Here is a 17,776-nt window from a genome sequence, read left to right on the forward strand (position 1 = left end):
ATTCCTGTTAATAGTGTCACTGATTTTCTCTACACGCTAAGTGACTGTTTGCTCCTATGTACCAACCTGATGCGAATAAAGAGATTTAAAAAAAAAAAAAAAAAAAAATGTTGTGCCCCGCTCTTTTTCGGTCCTCTACTCGTGACTCGTGTCTGCCTCATTGACCTCTCGCACGCTCATTTAGCGCGAGCCCGGCCTTCAAATCCAAACCCCACCCTAGTAAGGGGTGAACTGGGCCATGCGCAGGCGCGGGGCCAGGCGGAGGAGGAGACATCTGAGTGCTGCCTGAGCCGTGGATCTGCGTGAACAGCAGCAGGTGGCGCATTTATTTAATTAATTATACATGGAATACTGCCAGCGTTATGCACACACAGGCACAGCAGCACATTTAGCATTAATTATGCAGCAGATAGAATTAGCTGCTACTCGCGGACTGTCACGGTGTCGCCAGGGACAGGTCCAAATTAACTCCAAACTGGCCTGGCGGCCCCCTGGCACAAAACCGGCCCCCCTGACAGAAAACCGGCCCCCACCCCATCCAGCCTACTTGCCAGTCCGGCCCTAGATAGATAGATAGATAGATAGATAGATAGATAGATAGATAGATAGATAGATAGATAGATAGATAGATAGATAGATAGATAGATAGATAGATAGATAGATAGATAGATAGATAGATAGATAGATAGAGTGAGGGCGATAGATAGATAGATAGAGTGAGGGCGATAGATAGATAGAAAGATAGAGTGAGTGCGATAGATAGAAAGATAGAGTGAGGGCGATAGACAGATAGATAGATAGAGTGAGGGCAATAGATAGATAAATAGCGTGAGGGCGATAGATAGATACAGTGAGGGAGATAGATAGAGTGAGGGAGATAGAGAGAGTGAGGGAGATAGACAGAGTGAGAGAGATAGAGTGAGGGCGATAGGTGGATAGAGTGAGTGCGATAGATAGATAGATAGATAGATAGATAGATAGATAGATAGATAGATAGATAGATAGATAGTTAGATAGATAGATAGATAGATAGATAGATAGATAGATAGAGTGAGGGAGATAGATAGATAGATAGATAGATAGATAGATAGATAGATAGATAGATAGATAGATAGATAGATAGATAGATAGATAGATAGATAGATAGATAGACAGAGTGAGGTCGATGGATACATAGAAAGATAGATAGAGTGAGTGCGATAAACAGATAGATATAGGGAGGGTGATAGATAGATAGATAGATAGATAGATAGATAGATAGATAGATAGATAGATAGATAGATAGATAGATAGATAGATAGATAGATAGATAGATAGATAGATAGATAGATTACCATCCCAGGGAACCAGAAGAAGTATCACCAAATGAGGGTGGGGACACTTCCACTAAATATTTTAACTGCAAAATGGCGTTGGAACCAAAGTTCGGTGTGCCCTTTTTGCCCTGACCAAAGGGAAAATATTGGACATGTATTGTTTGCCTGCCCAGAATATAATGTACCTAGAAGATCGTGGCTTTTAAGAACTGATACTTCTCAGTCATTTGTTATAGCCATGTCTAAATTCTTACACTGGATGTGGATAATTCGGGCCCGTAAAATGAGTTTGCAATAACCCCAGGGCCAGTTGTTAAATGCTGCTATTCGATTTTGTAAATTGTATTGAGAAACCGATGTATCTAGCATTGAATGAATTACCTTTTTTATACTGTTTTATCTTTTTAATATAATATATTTAATCTTTGTAAACATGAATGAGCTAGTAAGCTCTTTTTTAGATAAAGTTGAAACGATCAATTGTGGATCTTACTATCTATTGGGCGGGGATGAACTTGTAAATGTCTTTTATGATTGAAAAATATCGAATAAAGACTATTTTGATTTGACTGGATAGATAGATAGATAGATAGATAGATAGATAGATAGATAGATAGAGTGAGGGGGATCGACAGATAGATAGAGTGAGGGCGCTAGATAGATAGACAGAGTGATGGCTATAGATAGATAGAGGTGTAGATAGAGAGGTAGAGAGAGGGGTGTAGAGAGAGGGGTGTGTAGAGAGAGAGGTGTAGAGAGAGAGGGGTGTAGAGAGAAGGGTGTAGAGAGAGAGGGGTGTAGAGAGAGAGGGGTGTAGAGAGAGAGGGGTGTAGAGAGAGAGGGTTGTGTAGAGAGAGGGGTGTAGAGAGAGGGGTGTAGAGAGAGAGGGTGTAGAGAGAGTGGTGTAGAGAGAGGGGTGTAGAGAGAGAGGGGTGAGGAGAGAGAGGGGTGTAGAGAGAGAGGGGTGTAGAGAGATAGGGGTGTAGAGAGAGGGGTGTAGAGAGGGGGTGTAGAGAGAGAGGGGTGTAGAGAGAGAGGGGTGTTGAGAGAGGGGTGTAGGGTGTTTAGAGAGAAGGTTGTAGAGAGGGGGTGTAAAGAGAGAGGGGTGTAAAGAGAGAGGGGTGTAAAGAGAGGGGTGTAGAGAGAGAGAGTCAATCTCGGTTCTGCGCCGCTTTGCCTACAAGAACTGGACCCACGTGACCAGGCCTGGGCTTCTAATGCTGATTCATACAGAAAAATCTCGAAATCAAAATTTCATGGAATATGGTAATATCGCATGGGCACTGTACTACCACATGTGTGATGGCATATTCATCTGTTCAATCCTCGTGGAATTCTTCCAGAATTTGTGGATCACATAAAGAAGCCTGTGCAATAACACAGATTTATTTTCTGCTTGTTATTTCTGGCTTCATTTGTAGCGGAATTACCCCCTCAGTTGTAATGAGACCCACGTCTTTTTGCTGTTTGGGATTTTGCGATTCCCTCCTTCCTCCATGTCTCCTTGAGCAATGTCTATAGTTTGCTTTCGCAGTTTATTCCACCGTGGGTCTACGGAATGACATCACGTCCAACAGAGTATGTCTGAGGCTTGTCATGTTTTCAGACATTGGCCTATATCCCACCACGAGATTGATGCTGCAGGAGAAGGAAGGAGTCTGTGAGAGGCAGATGCTTCCTATCTTCATCTGCCGCAGCCTGCCAGATACTGCTCTCCCTCTCGGGATCTCTGTGGGACCACTGCCATCCTCCTGTCTTTTAACGTCTGAACTCAGGTTTTCGGAGCGGCAACGCTCGTGTTTAGGGCCAGTGTCCTTGCACGTGGCGAACGGTGAGTTGCTTTAGCAACATAAGTGCCTGAAGCTGTGTGGCCTGGAAAATCTAGTAAAAAAAGCGTTCTTTCTTCAGCTGTCCCGACAACACAGCCCCCTGACCTGCAGGTTCACTAAGTCTTTCTTCATCAATGGTAGGGAAGCTTCGCTGCTTCGTACTGCATAATAAACAACCTTGAAAAAATCACAAAATCAAACCGGATACCCTCAGCCTTGAAAGCATGGAGGAATTTACAACTACGAAAAATACACAAATAAATCCGCCATACAAAGCTCTGATGTTGAATTAAACAAACAGTACTAACTCTGAAACGCTAGGAAATGCAGGCACATGTGCACAGCGGTTTTGTGTGAAACCTATTCCCCAAGTTCTTTGAATCGACGAGGTTCCTGCTCACAGAGAACTCTTGTCTTCTGACTGAAAAGGTTAAAGAAACAAGCGATGCGCGCTCTGTGCTGGTGGAGAGGGAGGGCCATTAAAGGAAGGGGGCGGAGAGGAGCCTGTGAGAACTCACGGCGGAGATCAAAGGAAGGGTGGGAGGGACATTGGTGATCCAGCATATGGGGAGTGAGGGGGTGTGCAGCTGAATGCGTGTGGCAGCAGAGGCGGATTGCGGCGCGAGCGACCGTAGTGGAAGTGTCTGGTGGCAAATGGGAGCTGTGCACAATGCACGTGGTTGTGCTCACATGCAGTGTACCCGATCCGCACTTTGGGTGCACTTTTCAAAGCCCTCACTTTAATCTCGCCAAAGCATCCTAACGGGATGGCTTCAGCGAGACCTAAAAACCAAGGGTAAGCAATGGGCGGATTGCATTCTTAGGTCAGCTTTCAGAATGTTCCCGAGAAGTCTTTAGCAACCAGACGGCTGATCTGTCAGGTAGGTTCATCCTACAAAGAAATGTTTGTTTGTAATACTCCTAGCAGACACCTGACAACACAATTATTCAATGTCTGTGACATTTTGACGTATGAAATTACTATCTAGGACCTACAATTCACATCAACTACACAACTGAGTCAATTGCACACTTTAATCGTCTGCAATATTCTGTGGCCCTGCACGGATCGCATTAGCATTGGCATCCAACAGCTAACGCTATCTACAGCCAGATGCTAGGAAGGGCAGCTCGTTTCTCAAATGCAATTTCTAACACAACCTGTTGGGAATTGGATGAGGCTGAAAATCATTGAGCTGCTACAGGAGGCAGTGTGCCTGGGGCATGGGGCCGGAGGTCCTGTGGCAGTAATGGAAGAGTTTGGTGAGCTTGCAAGTCTAGGGATCCTGGGGGCTGGGATGAAAGGCGTTTCGGGGGAGGGGTGTAGCTAACATAGGTGCAGTAGGTGCAGTGACACCGGAGCTCAGGGTGGTGAAGAGTCCACTTCACTTTAGCTCTTGCTTCTTTTATTACCTACCAGGACAGCTGTGCTTGGCAGGGCATTGGACCTGGCTATGCCATTGCTGGTGAGGCTCGTTTGGGGATGGAAGAGGCATGCGATTATTGAAATGAAAATTCTGTAATTTGGAGATAGGACAGAGAGCTGTGACCTTATGTGCAAAGTGATAACCATGTATGCCTTCCTTTCTTCCTCTAGGTCTGACGAACACTTATGTGGTAGCTCGCTGACATCTTTTGTGTGGTAAGAACCGTTGCTTTGTGATGCATCACTGATGTTTGGGGGTCTCATATACACCTCACTACCTCAATCCTCTTGCAGTTTAACTCTTAGGGCCTCACTTATGAGGCTGTGCGTCACTTTTATGCCGCCGGTGCGTCACTTTTTGTGACTCACCAGTGGCGTAAAAAATGTGCCTTGTTGCGCCATATTTACAAAGTGACGCATCTAGGTAGATGCGTCACTTTGTAAACCCCTGCGCCACATTATACCTGCGCCAGGTATAATGTATGCAAGGGGGGCGTATTGACGCAAGGAAGGGTCGGTGAAGTGACGCAGTGAAATCTATGAGATTTCACTGCGTCACTTTTAGGACACTGTTGCGTCAAAATCTTGCGCCTGCCTCACAGCAGGCGTAAGACTGACGCAGGCCCTTTCACATGGGGCTTGCCCCATGTGAAAGGTCGCATTGCTGGAGTTGCGTCACTTTTGTGACACACTCCAGCAATGCGTTACTTTTGCGCTTAAAGATACGTCAGAAATACTGACGTTTCTGTAACTCCTTGCGACATGATGCGTCATACATTAAATTTGACGCATCAGGAATGTCGCAAGATGTGCGCACTGCGCTGCTTTCACGCAGCGATGCGTCATTTCTCATAAATGAGGCCCTTGATATCTAACTCCTGACCGAGTCCCTTGTTCCCTCATTCCCACAGTCATCCTCCTCATCCTACTGCTGCTCAGCCTACCCCTGACACTCTAGTACGGCCATTATCTGACTTTCCGGTGCACCCACTCGTCCGTGCTGCAAGCCGTCCCATTCTTTCTGGCGCAGCGCCTTCTTGAAAGGTTACCCGGGTTATTGCGTAGTTTCCGGGTCTCCTTGGGCATCTTCCTGGCCCTCCTGGGTAGCCTCTCTGACCCCGGTATTAATTTTCCTCAACATTATTAGAGTCATCTGCCCCAACACTAGAATATTGTCGTCCCGACTCTATCTCCCTAATGTCTGTTTCCTTTTTCCTTGCCCTATGATTATTTCCGCTGCGCACTGATCTATCACACCCCGAGCTTACCCCATTGCAACTCTCCTCCCTCCCCTCATTTATCTGCTTCTCTATTTCCATTCACTTCCTGTGATTTTACTCTTTATTTCTCCCGCAATTCCCTTCACGGCCTCTAGGTGACGCTGTCGCTTCTCGATCGAAATAGGTAGGATCTCTGCTGCTCCCTTTCCCGTCCTCAGCTTCTGCAGTTGATCCCAACCTGCTCGTGTTCTCTTTGTCATTCATTTGCATGCCATTATTTTATTAGCTGAAATTTAGAAAATAAAACATTGAAAAAACGAAAGTTTGAAAACGAAAGTTAGAAAAAGACAACAGTTTGAAAGACAAAAGTTTAAAACTTTTTAACAAAATGTGATTTGAAATTATTATAGTTCCATACTTGCGACACCATGGTTGCGCCGTATTTATTGTACGGCGCTCCGTGTCGCAAGGATTTACAGGTACGTGAGTATTCCTGACGTATCCGTCAGCGCAAAATTGGTGCATTGCTGGAGTGTGTCTCAAAACAGATGCAACTCCAGCAATGTGTCCTTTCTCATGGGTGAAGTCCCATGCGAAAGGCCTGCGTCATTCCTTACGCCTGCTACACGCAGGCATAAGGATTTAACGCAGTGGCGTCCTAGAATTGGCATAGTGAAATTTCATAGACTTCACTGCGCCAATTCTTACGAGGGTTTCTTGCGGGGGAATGTCCACCCTGCATACATTATACCTGACGCAGGTATAATGTAGCGCCGGGGTTTACAAAGTGACGCATCTGCCTAGATGCGTCACTTTGTAAATAGGGTGCAATGTGCCACATATTTTATGCTGCCACGGCATCACAGGTAGTGACGTAACAGCGGCGTAAAGGGCTCATATAAAAGGCCCTCAGTCATTGCTTTCAGAGTTTTAACTTACAACCTCATGATCCTGGTCTTGCCATGTAGTTCTAGTCCTCATTTGTACACCTATATTCATCCTTTTCTTTTGAGCCCTGAACAACCTTGTCCTGTTATCCTGTACCCAACCTCACACCCCTGGCTATTACACCTGGACACACAGGGTCTAATTTATGAGGCCTTCCTGCTGCACTGCCCTACTGCAAAGGAAAAGGGCAGGAATGGTGCAAGGGTGCCTGCGTTACAGGGATGATTATTTTTGTGCAGGAAGAAAAACCTTCCTGCACAAAAACAATGACAAGAGGCCTTTTCTTTTTTTTTTGTGTGCTGCAAAGCACACAGGAAATGGAAAACGAGGAGAAATGGAAATATTTCTCCTCGCTGTGCTTACCTTACACCTCCGCTGGGGCGGCGTAACTTTTTGGTGCTGCCTCAGACTTACGATTTCTTCTAAGTCTGGGGCAGTGTCAAAATACCATGGATGTTGCTGGGAACGCCTTCAGCAACACCCATTGCATGCCCGGTTTAATGTGGAAAACAGCATTAAAAAGAACGATATTTACAAGGAAACATTAAGCCCAAAAAAGTGGCTTAGTGCTGTCTCGTAAATATGGAGCAGGCTCCTCCACCATGGAGCATCACAAAAAGTGGCCCTGTTTCTTCCTCTTGGCCCTTGTTCCTTTCAATGTCATGCTCTTCAGCCACTAAATCCCGCTCCTGTCCAAGTGGTGCGCACCTGCAGCTGGTTGGCCTGATCCTGCTTTCGGCACTGTGTTCCTAAAGCTGGTCTTCTGCGCCTGTGCCATCCTCTCTGCTCATGCCATCCTCTGCCCCTGTACCATCCTCTCTGCTCCTGTACCTGCTCTGCCTTGTGCTTCTGCAACTGCTTAATGCTCCTGCCAGCGCTGTGTGCTCCTGGGCCTGTGACGTGCACTAAGGGAAAGGGAGGCGGTGACTGCACTAGCAGGCACAGCAGTAAAACAATCCACTGCTACTAGAAGCTCCACCAACATGATGGGTCTACAAGCAGAAACGATGGACACATTGACACATAAAGCTTGTAAATGACTTGCGTCGATCCTCCCACCAGGTGCCTTACAGATGCGTTCACTGTCGATAGATGGTTTTTACACTGATAATCATTTTTACAAACCAGTTTCTTTCTCTCTTTTCCTTATGGGACCAATCTTACTCCACTCTGGACTACTGCAGCATGACCGACGATGAGCATCTTAGCCTGAGGCAACAGCGGCTGGACATTCAGGTATCTTGTTGTGTATGTCTACAAACCTCAGGTGTCCCTCAGACCTGGCACTGCTCATTGTGTATGTCTACAATACTCTAGTGTCCCTCGTGCCTGGCACTGCTCATTGGGTATGTCTACAATACTCTGGTGTCCCTCACGCCTGGCACTGCTCATTGTGTATGTCTACAATACTCTAGTGTCCCTCGTGCCTGGCACTGCTCTGTGTGTATGTCTACAAACCTCAGGTGTCCCTCAGACCTGGCACTGCTCATTGTGTATGTCTACAATACTCTAGTGTTCCTCGTGCCTGGCACTGCTCATTGGGTATGTCTACAATACTCTGGTGTCCCTCACGCCTGGCACTGCTCTGTGTGTATCTCTATAGTACTCTGGTGTCCCTCACGCCTGGCACTGCTCTGTGTGTATTTCTACAGTACTCTGGTGTCCCTCACGCCTGGCACTGCTCTGTGTGTATCTCTACAGTACTCTGGTGTCCCTCACGCCTGGCACTGCTCTGTGTGTATCTCTACAGTACTCTAGTGTCCCTCAGACCTGGCACTGCTCATTGTGTATGTCTACAATACTCTAGTGTCCCTCGTGCCTGGCACTGCTCATTGGGTATGTCTACAATACTCTGGTGTCCCTCACGCCTGGCACTGCTCTGTGTGTATCTCTATAGTACTCTGGTGTCCCTCACGCCTGGCACTGCTCTGTGTGTATTTCTACAGTACTCTGGTGTCCCTCACGCCTGGCACTGCTCTGTGTGTATCTCTACAGTACTCTGGTGTCCCTCACGCCTGGCACTGCTCTGTGTGTATGTCTACAATACTCTTGTGTCCCTCACGCCTGGCACTGCTCTGTGTGTATCTCTATAGTACTCTGGTGTCCCTCACGCCTGGCACTGCTCTGTGTGTATTTCTACAGTACTCTGGTGTCCCTCACGCCTGGCACTGCTCTGTGTGTATCTCTACAGTACTCTGGTGTCCCTCACGCCTGGCACTGCTCTGTGTGTATGTCTACAATACTCTTGTGTCCCTCGGGCCTGGTACTGCACTGTGTGTATGCCTACAATATTCTGGTGTCCCTCAGGGCTGGCACTGCTCTGCATGTATGTCTACAGTACTCTAGTGTTCCTCAGGCCTGGCACTGCCTTGTGTGTATGTCTACAATACTCTGGTGTCCCTCAGTGCTGGCGCTGCTCTATGTGTACGTCTACAATACTCTGGTGTCCCTCAGTGCTGGTACTGCTCTGTGTGTATGTCTACAATACTCTAGTGTCCCTCATGCCTGGCACTGCTCTGTGCGTACGTCTGCAATACTCTGGTGTCCGTCAGGCCGGGCACTGCTCTGTGTGTACGTCTGCAATACTCTGGTGTCCCTCAGTGCTGGTACTGCTCTGTGTGTATGTCTACAATACTCTAGTGTCCCTCATGCCTGGCACTGCTCTGTGTGTACGTCTACAATACTCTGGTGTCCCTCAGGCCTGGCACTGCTCTGTGTGTACGTCTACAATACTCTGGTGTCCCTCAGGCCTGGCACTGCTCTGTGTGTACGTCTGCAATACTCTGGTGTCCTTCAGGGCTGGCACTGCTCTATGTGTATGTCTACAATACTCTGGTGTCCCTCGGGCCTGGTACTGCACTGTGTGTATGCCTACAATATTCTGGTGTCCCTCAGGGCTGGCACTGCTCTGTGTGTACATCTACAATACTATGGTGTCCCTCAGGCCTGGCACTGCTCTGTGTGTACGTCTGCAATACTCTGGTGTCACCCAGGCCTGGCACTGCTCTGTGTGTACGTCTGCAATACTCTGGTGTCCCTCAGGCCTGGCACTGCTCTGTGTGTACGTCTGCAATACTCTGGTGTCCCTCAGGCCTGGCACTGCATTGTGTGTACGTCTGCAATACTCTGGTGTCCCTCAGACCTGGCACTGCACGTTGTGTATGTCTACAATACTCTGGTGTCCCTCGGGCCTGGTACGGCACTGTGTGTATGTGTATTGAGTGGAGATGCAGGGGCTCTAAGAAAGGGTGAAAGAACAACAAAGCCTCTTTAACAAGTAAATGGTCTTTAACCCCTTCGCTGCGGCGGCTATTCCGCCGCAGCGCTAAGGGGGAGGCAGGGCCGCGCGGCGCTCCCGTGCTCGTGACGGAACCGCTCCGTCACGGCCCGCGGGTGAGCTGTGCTTGTGACGGAACGTTTCCGTCATGGCCCGCCCGCTCTTTAGAACGTCAGCTCAGAAGCGGAATTCACGTCGCTCAGGCGCTGCGAGCGGGCCGTGACGGAACCGTTCCGTCACCAGCACAGCCGACAGAAAACGGTGGGGGTGACTTTTTGTGTATTCCAAAGCAGGAATAGTTAAAAGTTGTTATAAGAAAGCAATTTAATTAGCAGGCATGATACTGGCTTTAAAAATTTAATTTTTCTTATTTTCTCACTGCCTCTTCTATAATCCTGTGCGGAATAGCGTTGTCATTCTATGTGCTTGGTTTAAAAAAACTTGTAGTTCTTCTATTTTTGTGAAATGACCTGTTTTGGGGCTTTAAAATTCTGGTCACCCTAATGAGAAATGGCATTGACTGCTAGGATGCTGAAGTTGTGAGGGTTCAGGTGAGGGACTTGAAAATGGTCTCAGGCGGAATTTTCCAAATGGTGTCATTGTATATGTGAGGAAGAAGCTGTATGTATCACAGCCTTGCAATGAGAGAGAGGGTTGGGTATGGTGATGTGCCTGTAATATATGCAATAATGGCAGTGGTTACAAGAAGAACAGTCCACACCTCTGTTGTAGTTTGCACAAGTATATAACCATACGTAAACTGGTGTGCTCAATGTCAACACTGTGCCATCCACAATGTCACTTGGTGTAGGGAGAAACCTTCCTCCATACACATCCGTTTGAATGATGCGGAAACAGAGCTCAGCAGCACCACAAAAAGTAACAACTGACCATTAAAAGTCAGTATTGTATTTAATTACGTTAGTACATCATAAATCACATCAATCCATATGGCAAGAACATAAACAAGTGTACAATAGATTCCAAAACCATTAACACACAGTTGCAGAGCATAAACAGCTGACACGTGTTTTGTCGGTGAACCGCTTTCTCAAGGCTCAAGAAATATATATCTGTGTGTCCTAGGGTCCACCACGGTAGGTTTATTCCCGATTGAGGTTACTCAGTAGTCCTTGAATATCTCTACAAGTCCGTATGGGCAACGACCTTCAAGCGACATCAGTATGCCTAGAGTGCCACCAAAAACCCTTTACCATTCAAGGTATCGCGTGGAAATTTAGAATTAGTCCGTGGGAGTACGACTTGGCTAGGTCAAAGTTAACTTGAAGGTCCCTATTATGATAAAGAAGTTAGAAGTCAGCGTACAAGGCTTCAAAGAAACATTATCGGTCTTTCGCTGACATCAAAAGAGCGTGGAATCCAGCTGCCGACGTATGAGATAGGTGCTCCTTTCCGGGAAACATCATTTACTACCAAGCAAATAACACGCATAACGTTTACCACGCGTCACTCACCACGCAAAGGTCTTTCCCACGCGTAAGCTTTCAACGACCGTCTTTACCACGCGAGTGGTTTCCTTCCTGGCTTTGGGGGGCTGGGGGGGGGGGGGGGGGGGGGGGTCTCCCCCCCCAAAAGAAAAACCAAGCGGATAATAATAAATAAATAAGAAGAAAACGTAAAAAAAAACGCTCTACAATGCCTCAAAACGATGAAGGAAAAGAGCACGTCATAATAGAAGTCCATTATCAGTTTTGATAGACGTGTTTTGACGCTTGTTTCCGTGGTCGGTGGAAGAAAGGGCTGATGGTGAAAGACGTACAGGGGTAAGATAAGAATCAAACCTTTGTAAATTAGGGTATTAATTAAGCGCATTATGAAAAAAATAAAAATAAAATGTAAGGGAATCTGTTGTTTATTATAGTTTAAAACATCGATTTTTTCGTAGCCTATCAGTATCATAAATTTTTTCGTAGCCTATCAGTATCATTATGTAAATGTAAATTGGACGTCAGATGTTTCGTAACGTTATGATTGCGGAGTAAAAACATGCGTTGTCAAATGCTGCGTGCAAAAGACACATGCAAACTAAAATTCGCGTGGTAAAGGCATGCGTGGAACTTGAAATCGTTGAATAATCATATATTCCTCCTTTCCTCCTTGTACTTTGCACAGTCCTTTTAATTCAGTAGCAGAAATTCATTCATTTTCTAGCGTAACTCCCTTCAATATGGTTGCTGGGTGTGCACGATTTTATATTTTCTTAACAGCTGGAAGGTCTTATTTGTGCTCAGTAACATAGCATAAGTTAAAGCATAAGTTCCCAATTCTACCCATGACACTGCTCTTTAACCTTTTAATAGGGTGTTACCATTGTCGCAGTACGTGCAACTAAGGGGCAGCATGATATAAAAGGTTATCCAGAACCCAAGAGCTTGGCATCAGGTTTCCGCAGTATTTTTCACAGAAAAGGTGGAGAAAAAACGTGCTTACCTGGTAAAATAGCTCAGCAGGTTAGACACTTGTTGCACAGACTGTGAGTGTATTCTGCGGGTCAAAGACAATGCCAACTCCTTTCAAGTTTGATTCATTGGCAAGCCTTGAATTAGCACAATTCAACAGCGCCTTTGACACTGAGGCAATAAATAGCAAAAAACTGTAATTGCAATGAAATGCAATGTAAACAAGCATTGGAAATGCAATAGGTCTCGCAGCATTAGAGTTAGTGCTTTTAGAATTGTTTATGGCTTTTTTTGTAAATCTTTAGCATTTTTGTTTCCTGTAGCCAATGCTAAAGAATAAAAAAAAAAAGCCATAAACATTTCTAAAAGCTCTAACTCAAATGCTCCGAGACCTATTGCACTGTGTGAGGGTGAGGGGTTGAGGGTGAGTGAGGGTGAGTGAGGGTGAGGGTGGGTGAGGGTGAGTGAGGGTGAGTGAGGGGTTGAGGGTGAGTGAGGTTGAGGGTGAGGGTCAGTGAGGGTGAGTGAGGGTGAGTGAGGGTGAGTGAGAGTGAGGGTGAGTGAGGGTGAGTGAGAGTGAGGGTGAGGGTGAGTGAGGGTGAGGGTGAGTGAGAGTGAGGGTGAGTGAGGGTGAGGGTGAGTGAGGGTGAGGGTGAGTGAGGATGAGGTGTTGAGGGTGGGTGAGGGTGAGTGAGGGTGAGGGTGAGTGAGGGTGAGTGAGTTAAATAGCTAAATTAATAGCTTTCTTCTTTACAAAGCCAATAGTTATAATTTTTGTAAATGTGACACCTCTAGCATTTGTAAAGCAACATGTTTTGTATTAACGGGACTTATATGTGACTTATATGTATTGATATAAAAAAAATCAATGGCTTTAAAAAACAATTAATAATTAATACGTAAATAAAATGGATTTTATTTTATATTGCCAATAGCTTAAAGTTTATTAAATATATTTAGTGAAGATGCTGTGGTTGCGCTGAGTGAGGGTGAGTGAGGGTGAGTGAGGGTGAGTGAGGGTGAGTGAGGGGTTGAGGGTGAGTGAGGGTGAGGGGTTGAGGGTGAGTGAGGGTGGGTGAGGGGTTGAGGGTGAGTGAGGGCGAGTGAGGGCGAGTGAGGGTGAGTGAGGGTGAGTGAGGGTGAGTGAGGGTGAGTGAGGGTAAGGGGTTGAGGGTGAGTGAGGGTGAGGGGTTGAGGGTGAGTGAGGGTGAGGGGTTGAGGGTGAGTGAGGGTGAGTGAGGGTGAGGGATTGAGGGTGGGTGAGGGTGAGTGAGGGTGAGGGGTTGAGGGTGAGTGAGGATGAGGTGTTGAGGGTGGGTGAGGGTGAGTGAGGGTGAGGGTGAGTGAGGGTGAGTGTGAGTGAGGGTGAGTGAGGGTGAGGGGTTGAGGGTGAGTGAGGGTGAGGGGTTGAGGGTGAGTGAGGGTGAGGGTGAGTGAGGGTGAGGGGTTGAGGGTGAGTGAGGGTGAGGGGTTGAGGGAGGGTGAGTGAGGGTGAGGGTGAGGGGTTGAGGGTGAGTGAGGATGAGTGAGAGTGAGGGGTTGAGGGTGAGGGGTTGAGGGTGAGTGAGGATGAGTGAGAGTGAGGGGTTGAGGGTGAGGGGTTGAGGGTGAGTGAGGGTGAGGGTGAGTGGTTGAGGGTAAATGAGGGTGAGGGGTTGAGGGTAAATGAAGGTGAGGGTGAGTGAGGGCGAGTGAGGGTGAGTGAGGGTGAGGGTGAGTGAGGGTGAGTGAGGGTGAGTGAGGGTGAGGGTGAGTGAGGGTGAGGGGTTGAGGGTGAGTGAGGGGTTGAGGGTGGGTGAGGGTGAGGGGTTGAGGGTGAGTGAGAGTGAGGGGTTGAGGGTGAGGGGTTGAGGGTGAGTGAGGGTGAGTGAGGGTGAGGGGTTGAGGGTGAGTGAGGGTGAGGGGTTGAGGGTGAGGGGTTGAGGGTGAGTGAGGGTGAGGGGTTGAGGGTGAGTGAGGGTGAGGGGTTGAGGGTGAGTGAGGCTGAAACAAATATATGGTTTCAAAAAATCCAAATCGTTCAAGATAATAATGCCATATCTCTAAACTATTTCCTAGAATACACAATTTGAATTGGAGATTACAATAAACATTAACCTTAAACCAAATGGATAACCAAATAAGCACGATCAAAATTCACAGCTCAAAGGTTCGGAACAGACCACATCAAACTCAATTGTGAAAAAAAGTCAAATATATTATTGCGTTATGTTAGTCTTTTACAGCCGAATACAAAGAACCTTCGTTTGTAGGTTCATCCCAAAAATTACAGTTAGTAAAGGTATTTTAAAGGTGGAAGGAGTTTCTCTTGCAATATGAGAACAATTAAGTAGACTCCTCTCACATGCAAATAACTTGTAGTCCGATTTCTCCTTCACCTTTAAAGGTTTCTGATATTTCAGACAATATATTGACGTACCATTTAATTATGCACAGCCAGCCTTTGATTTGAGAAATCATGAATTACGTATAAGCTGCTTACGTTATTTAACCAGCAGTAAACTGTATAAGCAGGAAAAACTTACTAGTTTTTGGTTTCAACAAGCTAGAAATGGTGAGGTGAGGCTGCCGGACTGACGGCCAAGTAGAATTTGCTGAAAAGGTTTGCCAGGTGTTGCGATGTATTTAGTTGGTTGGCGAAGGGGGTGTTGTGGATTTTTCCTGCTTTTTTTTAGCCGAGCTGCTGCAGATGTTGTGAAGACATTTGGCAATGTAAACAGCTGAGCTGAATGGCCGGGAATGAGTGGGCGGTCGAGGAGGCCGCTGCCGATTTGGTTAATGTTGGAGAAGGCTGAAAACAGCATGCTCGGGAACCAAAGGGCGGTGCAACCTGACGACTGGCCATGCCTGGGTCATGTGATACGACACCAGCAAAGCTGAATGGGGCGCGCTGGTCACATGACGCTGAAAGGGCTAGTTGACTGGCTAATGTAGACCCAGAGGGTGGTGAGAAGAGACATGATGATACCCGATCCCCAACTCCTAATGCATGTTGGGAGTTGTGTGATTCACATCAGAGTCCAACGCGACCTGCTTGTACTGTGGCCCAAACAGAAACAGCTCAGGCGAAGCCTTGCATCCCAAGCAAACAATATACACCCAAACTAACCCAGCGCCACATTCAGCGGTGTAGACAATGTAGTGGCAGCAGGGCATGACGTCCCTCTCCAGACTCTTGCATCAAGGCGCTCCATCAGAGTACAGACTTTCCTATCTTGAAGGGAAAAAGTAAACTCGCACCAGAGTATTCCAATATAACAATCCATAGCTTTAAATCGGAGACCCTGCAAAGTATACGCACAAAAAAAAACCACTGGAAATAAGGCATTTTGGGTTAAAAGCAAAAATAGCTTGACGGCGCGACAAATAATTTGCTTGTGCAGAAAGAAAAAGGTGTGTTATTGATAAAGATGTGGTTCCTCATTTAAAACCGCCGGGCTACCTTGGCAAATAATTCACACTCATCCCCCACAGCCCAGGTAAACCGACCCTGCTCATATTGAGCCCGCAATTCCACCCTGTTCATGAAGGAGTAAGAATAAGGTGTAAGTAATGAAACGCTTACCCTGCTGCAGTCTGCCTAAGTGTCAACTCCGACAAAAGCCCTAGCATTCCTCCCTGCCCTGTTGCCAGGCCAACTCACAGTGAGGCAGGAAAGCGAGAGACTGGCTCTAATAACCCCCTTTGGAGGAGAGAGAGAAGGAGCTGGGAGGCGACAGCAGGGCGGAGCTCCTCTCGGCTTCTGTTAATGAAACTCCAGGAAATGAGTCAGTGCCTACTAACACATCCCTTCAATACAACTGGGCATCAAGTTACCGACCACCCACTCAAAACAGGAGTGCTCTGGGACAACGGCTGCAACTGCCTGGAAGAGTAAAAGTGGGAGATCGTGGGTGCGCCGAATGCCAGGGCCCAGAGGAAGGGGCAGATCGGAGCAGACGACTCGACAGCACCATAGAAAAGGCATAATGGCAGCCTCCATGGGAGGCGGACACACTAGATTCAGCATGCCCAACTGTCTAGTGGCCCCGCGCCATCTGCTGCGCCGTCACGCCTGTCCCGATTCCAAGACGATCGCAAACTGCATTTTGGCGCTTGCAGTTTCGCTTTTACACTTGCAAGCCTGGACTCAACATCCCATCATGCAAAGTTCTGGAGGTTAAAAAAATCAGACATGGCTTTAGGCGTCTAGGACACGAGGCCACTTGACAGGGCGCGCGCCAGCCAAAGAGGAGACACGTGTAGAAATCGTAATTTGGCTTGAGGGCGATGTGTTTACGTAAATATCTGTAAAGGAAACTACAAAAGCATAAAGCGACTCAGAGATGGTAAAGACGTGGGAAATAGGAGTCGTAAAGAAAACAGTCTTTTCAGAGCAACTACAGAGCACAATCGAGGTCCCGTCCAACGACTGTATTCAAGGCGACCGTTTTTGTTGAGTGTGCTTTGCTTTTAACTCCGCAAAAGCTAAACAAATGAAACAGACTTTAATCGCTTACGCGTCCTTTCTATAAAAGCTTCAATTTCAGAGTACAATGAAAACATGCACTTTGTGCTGTCAATGTTAGAACGGGTAGCGCTTGTTTTGTATTTCTTTTTAGAGGGGGCAGAGAGAGTGAGGGGGCGGAGCGGGGGTGTGGGAGGAGTGCGGGAACAGACGGGAGGAGAGTAGGAGGAGTAGGGGAGGCACGGCCTAGCGGCCGTGCAATCAAGAAGTGAGGGGGCGGGAGAGTAGGCAAGGCAGGCGGCTGGGGCCATGTGCACGCGCTTTTAAGCTCAATGCGCATGCGCATTGAGCTTAAAAGTCACGGGCACTGCAAGGAATCGCCACGATTCCTTGCAAGTTAGATAAAGAGTCGATGAGCCCCCATAGTCTCGCTTGCTCGATGCGCATGCGCATCGACAGGCGAGACCTAAAAAGTTATAAAAATGCAAGGCCAAAAAATGACGGGATGGTTAATAATTATGGAAACAATCTTTACCAAAATGCACCTTTGCTGCTTGTTTAAACGTAGATATCCTGAATTTCACAATTTAGTTGCTCATTATGATGTCGGGCGGAAAGCCTCCGTCTGACAGTCTGAATGTTCCCGACCGCTTCAGAACCCTTCCGACCGACTCGGTCGGTTAAAATCTGACCTCCCGATTACGATGTTTGCAGTCGGAACGTAAACCAGCCAATCATTCCGACTCAGTTCAGACCGACTCGCAGAGTATTCCTGTTGATCAGAACCGCACAGTAACCTCCATGGACAGCGTTTTCGCCGTCGGGATTATGATGTCGGTTCCCAACAGCCTTTTCCTGCCGGCCTTTCAGATACAGAAAGGCTGTCGTAAAGT

The 17,776-nt window shown here is 47.1% G+C and overlaps 1 protein-coding gene across 1 annotated transcript in view; it reads left to right on the forward strand.

The window, feature by feature from the left end:
• LOC147701538 (tubby protein homolog) overlaps window positions 1-17,776 on the forward strand; it is a 132,567-nt gene that overhangs the window by 34,547 nt on the left and 80,244 nt on the right. The window contains exons 2-3 of the mRNA XM_086928670.1: window positions 4,743-4,787; window positions 7,924-7,975. Of these exons, the coding sequence (XP_086784796.1) occupies window positions 4,743-4,787; window positions 7,924-7,975 (97 nt within the window). The remainder of the gene's footprint in view (window positions 1-4,742; window positions 4,788-7,923; window positions 7,976-17,776) is intronic.

Source organism: Lissotriton vulgaris, chromosome 7, assembly GCF_964263255.1.
Source record: "Lissotriton vulgaris chromosome 7, aLisVul1.2, whole genome shotgun sequence".
In the NCBI taxonomy this organism is placed as follows: domain Eukaryota; kingdom Metazoa; phylum Chordata; class Amphibia; order Caudata; family Salamandridae; genus Lissotriton; species Lissotriton vulgaris.